Genomic DNA, 12,004 nt, shown 5'->3' with positions numbered 1-12,004 from the left:
AAAACAGGAAAGACTCTGAATTGAGATGATGTCATTATCATTGTGATATTGCAGTTTATCCAGCAGTTTTACGAAGAAGGTCAGTGCAAGAGAGCTATGTCAGGGGAAAACATCAGTTGTGCTGAGCAAAGCATAAAGGGCTATTTAGTAGCGTAGGTTCAGTTCCACTGTAATTTTAAGCTAATTTGTCCCTAGTGAAGCACCGTAGACATCTAAGTGGAGAAAACACTTGAGGAGTGTTTTGTGCAGCCAATCGCCAGTACCACCCAGCAAGATTACAACAAGGCTGGGAGCTGGAGGAAGGACTCGGGAAGCAAAACATGGCGAAATAGCAAGTTTGGCTGTTAGCCACAGTTTGAAATCGACCGTATCTCGCAGTGTTGGACTACAACGTCAAGTTAATAGAATTTGGACGCCTGAGAACGAAAGCAACCCTTAACTTTAAGGAGTCGAGGCCCCGGCTTACAAGTATTACGGCGGCTGTCGAGAACATAGTTCCTTCCTATCTTTCTTGTGTTTTGCCTGGAACATTGGCAGTGCTAGGCGCGACTGTCAACACAGAAAATGGATGAAGACGGAAAGTTTATTTTCGAAAAGAAATTTAGCCCACTAGCTTAGCCACCTTAGCTAGCTAGTTAACTTAACGTTAGATCGGTCGCGCGCACCTGCCTCGAGCGTCAGATTCCTGGGCCGAATTTTAGGACGTTTCAGTCGTGATAATATAACAAGTTTTACAACTGCAGTGTCAAATAAGACTATTTAAAAATAGGACATTGGAATTTTCAACACCAAACGTAGTGTGATACCCTACGAAGATATATTTTGAAAGGTGAAAATGACAGCCTGACAGTCGGTTCTGGTGCGGTACGGACGGATCCGGACGCCATCACATCAGACGTTGCGTTTTCCTTAAAAACAACTGCGTTGCTGAGCCGTGAATGTGTTGGTATACTTTATGAACATTACCAGGAATGTTTCCGTGGCACACCAGACTTATCCGGTAGTTTTTGTTTCCTGCGACGCCCATCGTTTTTTAACAAATCTAACATTAACTGGGATGTTGCACAGCAGCAAAGACGCGGTGTCTTGTCAAAATGAACGCAGCAAGGTGTTCAACAACAGTGGAGGTGCACTGCATTGAAAACCTGCCAGTTACAACGGTACCGATGGCCGGCTAATTGTGACGTTGACCTTTTTGCTGAAAGTAACTAAAGTTTCATGTATATTGCAACCGGCATTTGTGTAAAACAACTGCGGATAACATAATAGCTCTCGGCCAGTGTTGACCTGAGCTAGCCAGCTGGGTGCGTCTGTGGCAGCTCTATCTGCGATGTGTTTGCTAACCTAAGTGGCACCGTGTTGTTCCGCAACAGTTTCAGCGTATTGTATAACCAGTTTGCTGTATTTTCTATAAAAATAACCCCCCGAGCTTGTTTAACCAGTTAGTTTCAAATTTCCCAAGTTCTTTACAATTTAACTGGCTAACTTGTTAGCCAACGCTGTAAGTTTCACCAGCCATGTCTGAAAACGCCCCCACACGAAGCCTGGATGACATAGACCTCGCAGCTCTAAGGGTGAGTATTGCTATTACAGGATAAGTGTGCTGCTCTTTATTAATGTAGCAGTGTAGCAGATGGACTCATTAGATGTTATGTCATTAAAAGTGAGGTGTCAGTTTGCGTCTGACACAGACACGACCATCTAACACCTACGCAACAAAGTTAACGTGGGATAAACGTCCTTTGGCCTGGTATAGATAAAGGCTGCTGGGCTCTTTCCATTTCACTCAAATATGATTTAGAAAGATCTAAACATAATAGAAAACCACACTCTTCCGGCGTGACAACTTTTTGTAATTATTGTATCATTAAAAACCACTGTTTGTGGCTATCATGCACATCGCAGGTACACTTTGTTATTGTCATGTAGATATTTTTGGTACATACAGCAGCCATGATGGACAAGGTCATTATTTAATGATTAGACATATTTTATGTATTATTGATCTAGTCTTTTTGATTCAGTTGTAATACATTTACGAAGAACAACATATCTGAGTTTTTGAGGGATTACACGATTTCCTACTGTAGATTTGTTAACATGGTTCAACAACAATGTTCTGGGTTTAAGGCCTCAGTCTTAAAAATCTACTCTGCTTCTCTAACACTAAAACCAAGAAATGTAGTCAAATGGAAAGAAAACATATATTCATATTCATATTCCCACATATGATGAAGTGAAAGCTTTTCAAGGGTACATTTTATGACTTACACTGTCTCTTTATGTACCCCTTCATCACACTGGAGTTCAACAAGATATAGTACGTAGAAAATAATCCACTTAAAACAGATTTAAGTAACATTATGAATAGTATTATATGCATTATATTACTTGATTTAAAAGAAAAACAACATTGGAGTATTGGAATATTTATAATAGTACAATATTTTATGTCTGGCTTGACTGTACATTCCAGGGAACATATTTGTGTTGGTAGATGGAAAACTGTTAAGTAGTTTGTCCTTGTTGGTTAGGGTACTGACAGGTCAGAAATTACTGTTTCAACAGATAAATTAAATCCTTTTACTGCCATTATATTGATGGGTCATTCATGGGTTTAGTACCAGCATCTCCATGGTCAGCAACCTCTAGAAATAAGTGAGGACCTGTTTTTTTAAAATTGGCTGAACTGACTATATGTAGCCCCATAGCACTACTAGAACACCAAACTCCAAAGGGGATTCTTTAAGAGGTCCAATCAAAGACTTTTCAAGGAATTTGCTACAGATCACTGTAGGCCTTAAGTATTACATGACATTGGAGCACAATACAATAGCAATTTGTCACTTGTGCCATAACACCTTATGTCAATAGCACTGGCTAAAACCATGCCATCAGCACAACTGTTTATTACAGGTGGCACAATAAGTTACACTTTTAGAAATAAACTAAACATGATCATGTGCTATTAAAATGTAAAAGTGACTACAAGGTTTATTTCTCGTTTTTTAAAACTTTCAATGTAATGCTGTTTTTTTTTTTTCTTGTTTTTCTTTTTTTTTTAAGGAAGACAGTCCCTGTAAATAAAGCTCATGAGAAATTTAGTCTAATGATTTTATTTTGTTTCAGGCTGTCCTTGCTTGCTATGATTGTGTGGGAAGTTCAGACTCAGACTATTTTTTTGCTCTACAAAGCTTTATTGTAAACTCTAGTAAAATGTTACCTTATATTACGAGGTTAAAGAATGTCAACCAAATTTTCTCCATCTTGGTTTGTTTTTAACGTTACGAATATTTAACAATGGCACCCTGTAAGTTTAACTTAACCCATCAAAAACAAGTCCTTATTTTAGTGGATATTTTATAACATTTAATGGTGCAATTTGGATGGCTGTAACTGCAGCCCTTTTGCAAATTATTTACAAAAAATTGCACGTAATGGTAGAGCAATTCAACTGTTGATGAATTAAAAAATAAAGATTGGTCATCTACCAGTAACTGTGGTACGTCTGTGTTATATTGCAGAGATATTGGAATGCTTTTGGAATTAGTTTGTAATAAAAAGGAAAAAAGGCTTTTATCAGAAGTTTAAAATACTAGTGTTCAGAATGCTGTAATAAACACTTAGCCATAGACATGTCTTCTGTCATGATGGGGTTTTTATGAAAGGCTTCCTCTGTCAGCAAAGTTGACACATCTGCACTGTGTAGTCAGTGTCCTTATGGAGTATATTTAGTTTTTTACCCTGTTGAACTGAGCTTGTTCTTAAAACAACAGATTGAGTTAAAGTTGACTTTTTAGATTTATTTATTTTTTTTATTGTTTTCTATGTTTCTGAAAATGTACAGTTATCCAAGTAATTTTTGGTCCAAAGGTGGTGATCATTGGTAACTTGATTTGCTTGAAGTCTTTAAAAACGTATCATTTCTTATCTGAAATGCTTTTATTAGTTCTATTTGATTGTGTGTAGAGTCCCAGGCATTAGGGTCACAGGAGTGTTAAAACCTGAGGAACCACGTGGCTGATGAGTGGTTTTGTAGAACAGACATTGCTGTCTCCAAAACAATGTTATTAACTTTCAAATGTACACAGACTGCTGAGTATTGTCCTTAAGAGATTGCTCTGCTGAATATGGGCCATGAATTTGTGGAGAGGTTGACTTGTTTCTTTGATTTAGAAAATTTGTACACATGGAGTCAAATGATCCTAATGGTACATATAATGGCCAAGTGAATAACCCATACATGGCATTAAAGACCCTCAAGGTCTTGTCTTTGAACCTCAGTGAAAAGGTTAAGGTTTCAGTCAGTTAGAATTTATTAAGCCTTTTGAATGGCAGGATAAAATTTCTTCAAGAACTTCAAGCAACTCCAATTACTTTTTCAATTTTGGGATTGTTCCTTGAGTTTACACATAGAGAGTTACTTGATATACTCAAGAAACATCAGAGCTGCCATTTTTAGGATTTATGCAGACTGACTTTAGATCTCTACTGTAGGAAACCTGTGATTTTACTGCTTCCTTGTGTTCTTTTACGAGTCAATATCCTTCCCGTTGTGTCACCTTGTTACTCTCCTCCTACTCTCTATGCTGGACGTGGGTGAAAGTACTGCCTCTTCCTTGCCACCCACTCTATCATTACATTATTGTCTTGCATATCATAACATCATTCTGTTGCCTCTTGTTTCATATCCCCTCTTTTCTGTCCTTGTATATAACATGCTTCAGAATGTGGACCGTCACTGTTTATTATATGTGCTATATGCAAGTATGTGGCCTTTTCCCAATTTTACTGCCAAACCTGTCATAAGTGTACACATAACTATTTCTTCCCATGAATGGTCCCTTTTTGAAGGCATAAAACCCATCATTGGAAATGGATGAAAGCAGGCTAGGTCATGCTGTACATTATAAACCCAAAGCAGCAGTCTCTCCACCCACACATCTTCTTAAAGCCATATTGAAATTGCATGAAAGTGGAACTGCTTGTCATTTTCCCTTGTCTCTCGGGAGGGGGGTTGCATAATTAATTCCAAGCAAACCTACTCATTATTGGTGTCAGTGAAATATGTGTTTGCTGCATTGAAACTTAAAATGAACAAATCGGGAAAAGGCCAGAAGTAATATCGACGTTGTCAGAATCCCTCTTTGTATACCTAATCTATCTTAGTGATACTTGGTGAGTTGTCTTGTCTGCTTCCATGTCATTTGTATTGAAATATGAATTTAAAATGGCTTCAGTGTACACAGCCGCAGACATTTGGGTTGCTTTTTTTGTTTTGTTTTGTTTTATAGATGTTTTTATGTTTTTATGAAATTTGCAGTTATGAAACTTTTTCTTAAAGCATGAAAAGGCCAAAAAATTACTTGTACAGTTTTAAATGTTTTCAGCAGTCATTCAGCTGTGTTTTGCAAAATGACTAAATGTTTTGTGTTAAGAATTGTTTATACTATACATTATACTTAGCTTAATGTAACATACTTTTACAAAATAATTGAAGCTATATTACAGATTGCTCCACTTAAAGTGTAAATGTGGAGGATTCAAGGAACCGCAAAACGACTATCACATACTAGAAAAAGAACAAACAAAATTATGTGCTTTAAGCATAGCCTTCATTTTGATATTTCAATATTAATAAGCTGGTGTACATGGTTAGAAAATATAGTCCTGGTGTCGCTGATCCTGCTGTCTGTTTGTTAAATAATGTATGTATCTGTCCATGTCTCTCATAGGATCCAGCAGGAATTTTCGAGCTGGTCGAGGTGGTCGGCAATGGGACATATGGACAAGTGTACAAGGTGAGTCTTAATTTTATGTTTTGTCATTTGTGTGATGAGTGGCTGTAAAACAGAATTTTTACATAGTTTGTTTTTATAGTTTGGCTATGAAGACCATTCCAGTGTCTGCTTTTCATTAAATGCTAAATGTTCTGTGCATTACAGCGGTGTAGCTTAGTGCTACATCAGTAATTTTTTAGGTTGTCAGACTGTGAACTTTAAAGGGGTTGCAAAACAAAGATAAAACACTCCAGGCGACACAAAATGTAAAGCAGGAAATCAAATTAGCCTCACTTAATGGATTTTTAGAGTTTCAGAAACAGGAAGACCCAAGTTCATTATAAACTTCTCTTACCATTGTTAGATAATCAACCTTGTTCTTGAAATCAGGGCCGTCACGTGAAGACGGGCCAGCTGGCTGCTATCAAAGTGATGGATGTCACAGAGGAGGAAGAGGAGGAGATCAAAGCAGAAATCAACATGCTGAAGAAATACAGCCACCACCGCAACATAGCCACGTACTACGGTGCCTTTGTCAAGAAGAGTCCACCAGGACACGATGACCAACTTTGGGTCTGTCTACCCTGGTACCTGGCCTGATGATTTACTACCAGTAATCTTCATTGATTGTCCTCATTAAGTTTGTGTTTTGTTTTTTTTGTTTGTTTTTTATGTAGTTGGTCATGGAGTTTTGTGGGGCAGGATCAGTGACTGACCTGGTAAAAAACACCAAGGGCAGCTCACTGAAGGAAGACTGGATTGCTTACATCTGCAGAGAGATCCTAAGGGTGAGAAACTTCAGACGTGCTAGTCAGTAATTGTGAAGCAGAAATCACAATTTGGTGTCCAATTTTCACTTTTTTGACTGTGTCCAGGGCCTTTCTCACCTACATGCCCATAAAGTTATTCACAGAGACATCAAGGGCCAGAATGTGCTGCTAACAGAGAATGCAGAGGTCAAACTTGGTATGTTGACTGCTTGAAGTTTTTGGTTTAATGATTGGCAAAACCCACAGTTCCATAGGTTCCATTCCTCCTCTGCTTCCTTTGTCTACATTCAGTTGATTTTGGGGTCAGTGCCCAGTTGGACAGGACTGTTGGGCGTAGGAACACCTTCATTGGCACACCTTACTGGATGGCACCTGAGGTCATTGCCTGTGATGAGAACCCTGACTCCACATATGACTACAGGGTAACAACACACTCTTTTGTGTATACACAATGCTGTGAGTCCAAAAGAAAGATAGAGACTGATCTGGTCTCTTGTGAATCTTGCAGAGTGATATCTGGTCCTTGGGGATCACAGCAATTGAGATGGCAGAGGGAGCTCCTCGTAAGTGTCGTCAATTGCACACATATTTTTCTGTTCCAGGCTGAATTTTTCACCTTTATGCATGTAGCAACATAATTATCTATCATCTTAAAGCCCATTCCAAAAGCAACTACATGAATGAATCTGTACTGCATATTGGGCCTTGTTAACTGTGTCTTCAGATGGTCAGATGACTCATTGTAGTCAAGGTATTGTAGTCGTGAGCTGATAGTTGGCCTGTGGAGGCTGATTGCACACATCTCTCTGGTCTGCTTATCAGGGAGATCTGTCTGCCTAGAGATTTGGTGTCAAACCTGACAAAAAAAACAAAGAAAGTGTCTGTCAAGAGTTGGAGCTAGAATGTTTGAAAAACATATCACAGCTGTGGTGAAGAAATTCCAAGTTAAAGTGACTTAACACGAGCAAATTATTCTGTCTTGTATATTGCTACATTTTAACAGTGTTTTTCTACTACTACTATTACTACTACTATTACTACTTTTAATAATAATAAATAACTTTTATGGAGCACCTTTTAAAACACAGGTGCTTTAAGAAGAGGTTCAAAATGGGTCAATACTAAGGAAGTTGTAGAATTATGGGGGCACCATTTTATGGGCCCTCATTTTTACAAAATCTGTGTTCACGCTCATCTACATCTGGCTAATTGTTGAGATGGTAAAGAACTGAGCTGTGATGAATAAAATAATTATTTGCAGTTCATCTCCACTTTGTATTTTTTGCTATTTGTTGCTTCAATTGGATGTTGACTTCACTTTGTAGAGTTCTGTGTGTGCAGTGTTTCTGACTAGTGTTTACATGTTCATCAGTGTGCCCAGCATACATTTTATATTAAAGCTACAGTTTGGAATTTTTTTTTATGTCTTGTAAAGCGCTAGTTTTCGTGTCTGACAGAAGGCCAATGATGGTCCAATATAAAATTTTCAGAAGGGTGATGTGGAAACCTAAAATCTTCAGACACTATGATTAGAGTTATGTAAATGAAGTAGGAGAAACGTGTACAGTTGTCTAAACACTGGTCATTGTTTCTTGGGTAGGGGCCGCATAAATAATTCTAAGCAATCTACTCAATATTATAGTGCTTGCTGGATTCAATCTAAAAATTAACAAATCAAGAAAAGCCCAGAAGTCATGCCCATATTGTCAGACTCCCTCTTTGTATACCTAATCTAAGATCAATATTTAATGTATCTCCTTGTCTGCTTCAATGTCAAATCTTGGTGAGTGGGTTGGTGTGTGTGATTGAGTCACTGGGAAGATTGAACTGAGATCACTTGCATGGAAAGATAGATTTAAATTGGCTTTAAATATATACATTAAATATATACATTTTTTTAAAAATGTCTTTATGAAGTTTACAACTAAGCTCAACTACACAGAGGTACAGAACCTCTGTTGTGCAGGAAAATCTTCTAAATAAAACAGTTTGACATAGTTTTGTTGGAGAGAAAAAAAATATGCACACAATGGCTCTGAAACCTACAGATAGCTGTTGCTGCAGCTATGAATGACGTACGGCGCACAGGCCAATTGTTAAGGGGGTGTTGATGTGCCTTTATAAATTATGCACTTACTTTGTGTTTACTTGTTCCATCAGACTCATCATACAATTACGCTGTCCACACCTACAATTGCAGTATTCCTTCTTTGTTAGTAGATTAGTTTTTTCATCAGTAGTGCTAAAACCATTTGTCAATTACTGATTAGTTGGTCAACAATAACAAATTGTTTTAATAATCTGTTAAACTCTTTAATCATGAATGCATAACTTTTTACAAAGTTGTTTGTCAACCAATAAAAAAAAAAGTCATGTTGTGGATACAGTAAGTGGTATTTGTCTATAGATGATAGTTTTTTTGTTGTTGTTGTTTTTCTCAATTTTCAAAAAAAAGCTTTAAAGCTGCAATATGCAACTCAAGCTACCACTACCCTGAGACTCAAAATCAATTCACTATTCAGCCAATTAGAATACTGCAAATGTAAATAATCAAGCAGGAATGTTTCAAACTTCCTGGTTGGGTAAAGTTGAAATTTGTACTGCTCCCAGTGCTGTTCATTAAATTTGACATCACTAAAGGCATTAACAGCACCTCACAGCAAGACCTGTTTGGAAGTGCGATTCGATTAAGAATGGTCAAAAAAGTTATACACTGTAGCTTTCCTAAAGGATATTTTTAATACAGAGTACTTGGACAGTTAGCGCAAATGTCAACAAAAATCTTAAATGGAACAGTTGTCTCCAGGTAATTTATAAAACACTAAAAGAGATGACAGTATGTAACCCTGAAAAGATGTTGACAAAACTACCAATATCCTTTCACTGAGTATTCTTTGCAGGACTACTGAAAACTAATTTCATAATGTGCTTTACATTTTAAAACATTTCATATGAGGCACACTTGATCAGTGCAACTGTGGTCTTTCTCTGTTTTAGTGTGGCCTTTTAAAATGCTATAAAATGTTCCTTCTTTTGACTGTCATAATCACGTTGCATATGTCCAAAACATTGTTAAAAAAACCTATTTACTGTGAAACTCTAAAGCTACCCAGTCAGGTTTAGCTACCTACCTACGCTGGGAACACAATGACTCACAGTCCTTGCCCTTACATTCAGTGTAACAATAAGCCTGAGGCACTAGGAAAGATTGGATAACAGCAGCTGTAACCATGTTTGAAGATACAGAGAATATGAGTAATGGTGGATAATATTATTCACAAACTATCACAATTATTTGTAAAACATGAAATTAATTCAGGTGTTACTTTTGCCTACTTTGTAACACAGTGGTCATCATAAGTAGCATGATTAAATACCTAACCGCTCTCTCCATCTTCTTTTTTTCTGTAGCCTTGTGTGATATGCACCCAATGAGAGCCCTCTTCTTGATTCCCAGGAATCCCCCTCCAAAACTAAAATCCAAAAAATGGTGAGTTATTACACAGTCTGCTGTCTTTTTGTAGACATTAAAGAGAGCCTTTTTGTATCCTATTGGCTTTATAAGAGCCTTAAAACTTTTTTGTTCAAAGAATAATTAAGTGAAAGCTGCCCAAATCTTTTAAACACGGCAAGAATGTAACATTGTCACTTCATGCTATTTTGCAGTTGATTAAATGGTAAACACATTTTTTTTTCAGTATTTAATTACATGAAGACATTTGTACTGACATTAGCTTTGTTCTAGTACTGAGACAGAAATGATTACGAAGAAGATATAAAGCTAAAGGCTAAATAGTGTGTGACTCAGAATGCACAGCTGTGCAGTACCGGTCTAAGCCCGGTAGAAATTGGGGAGGGTTGTGTCAGGAAGGGCATCCGGCGTAAAAAATCTGCCAAATCAACATACGGACAATGATCCACTGTGGCGACCCTGAACTCACGGGATAAGCCAAAAGGACCAAAAAAAAAAAAACATTGCAAGGGATAGACATGCTTGAGCAGTCCGATGAACTCAACGCTGTTTTGCTGTCTACTGTGTTTTAACCTTACTGACAATATACAGATAGGATTCATGACATGCATATTTTAATATGTCGAGGTGTATTTTATAGTAATTTTGATGTTCTTACATATTCTTCTTCTTTTTTTTAATATATATATATATATATGTGTGTGTGTGTGTGTGTGTGTTATATATTTTTTGCATTTTCGAAGAACTTGAGTTAGAAGAAGTAAAAATTGGTGTTAAAGTAGTTTCTGCAGATGATAATGAACAACTGTGCTAAAGACAAGACTGTCCCTATTAATTCTCTTAACATTAGGTCAGGAGTATAGAAAAGTGGGGTTTAGCTACCAGCAGCTCCATGCCTCCCCACCCAAAAACTCACCAGATTTTCCTCCTACCTCCCCTTCTCTCACAGGTCCAAGAAATTTATTGATTTCATAGAGGGCTGCCTTGTGAAGACATATCCCAGTCGACCATCTACAGAACAGCTGCTCAAGCACTCCTTCATCAGGGACCAACCTACTGAGCGCCAGGTCCGAATTCAGCTGAAAGACCATATTGACCGTACACGAAAAAAAAGGGGAGAAAAAGGTAAGTGAGTTGTAAAGATCCTGGACATAACTCAGTCTACATAGTTTATTTTTCGACAGTGAACTACTTAAGTATGCCACAGTATTCATTCATGTAACTGTCTGAAACCACTTTATTTGAATTCTCCGTAAAGAGGAAACAGAGTACGAGTACAGTGGTAGTGATGAAGAGGATGAGAATCGGGGAGATGACAGAGAGTCAAGGTAATTGATTCTTATTAGGCAATATAAATCCGTAACTTGTGCTTTCTGTTTGATTGTTTTCAAAATGCCTCTTTTTAACACGCTAATTTTTGGTCATCAGTTCAATTCTCAATGTACCTGGTGAGTCCACTCTGAGACGGGACTTCCAGCGTTTGCAACAGGAGAACAAAGAGCGCTCCGAGGCTCACAAGAGGCAGCAGGCCCAACTAGCTGCGCAGCGCAGAGACCCCGAGGAACACAAGAGACAACTACTGCATGATAGACAGAAACGCATTGAAGAGCAGAAGGAACAGCGTCGTCGACTTGAAGAGGTAGTCAATCATAGCATTAGCACTTTTTAAAGAAATGGTTGGACTTTGAGAGAAATATTTATTTATTTATTTTGTATTTCAGGGACATTGCACATTGAATAATACCAATCTCATTGATGTACCCTAAATATGAATCTAGAGCCAAGAGGTGACTAATTTATCTTAGTATCAACAGTTAAAGCCTGGGTTTCTCCATAGTCCACAAAAACCTCTAAAGCAAGTGATGCAGCCATTTTATTGGCAATGACATTGAACATAAACAAATGGATAGAGCCCAACTCATAAAATTCCAATATTATTACAAAAACTGCAACCCACAACTGATATTTGATGTCTCGTGCTT

General features: G+C 37.6%; 1 protein-coding gene across 9 annotated transcripts in view; it reads left to right on the top strand.

The window, feature by feature from the left end:
- Positions 1-107: 107 nt before the first annotated feature.
- The window catches only part of mink1 (misshapen-like kinase 1), a 35,739-nt gene continuing 23,842 nt past the window's right edge, over positions 108-12,004 (top strand). For 5 of the 9 annotated variants that reach the window (XM_067492027.1, XM_067492028.1, XM_067492032.1 and 2 more), the window contains exons 1-11: positions 128-1,574; positions 5,736-5,801; positions 6,171-6,353; positions 6,458-6,568; positions 6,656-6,746; positions 6,842-6,972; positions 7,059-7,113; positions 9,962-10,040; positions 10,972-11,147; positions 11,281-11,350; positions 11,451-11,661. In XM_067492027.1, coding sequence (XP_067348128.1) covers positions 1,518-1,574; positions 5,736-5,801; positions 6,171-6,353; positions 6,458-6,568; positions 6,656-6,746; positions 6,842-6,972; positions 7,059-7,113; positions 9,962-10,040; positions 10,972-11,147; positions 11,281-11,350; positions 11,451-11,661 — 1,230 coding nt within the window. In that variant the 5' untranslated portion in view covers positions 128-1,517. Of the gene's footprint in view, positions 1,575-5,735; positions 5,802-6,170; positions 6,354-6,457; positions 6,569-6,655; positions 6,747-6,841; positions 6,973-7,058; positions 7,114-9,961; positions 10,041-10,971; positions 11,148-11,280; positions 11,351-11,450; positions 11,662-12,004 lie in introns of those variants that run through there. The other 4 variants (XM_067492030.1, XM_067492025.1, XM_067492029.1 and 1 more) reach the window with 4 other exon arrangements.

This window comes from Channa argus, chromosome 22, assembly GCF_033026475.1.
Source record: "Channa argus isolate prfri chromosome 22, Channa argus male v1.0, whole genome shotgun sequence".
Taxonomy (NCBI): Eukaryota; Metazoa; Chordata; class Actinopteri; order Anabantiformes; family Channidae; genus Channa; species Channa argus.
This window is presented reverse-complemented; position numbering and strand designations above follow the sequence as displayed.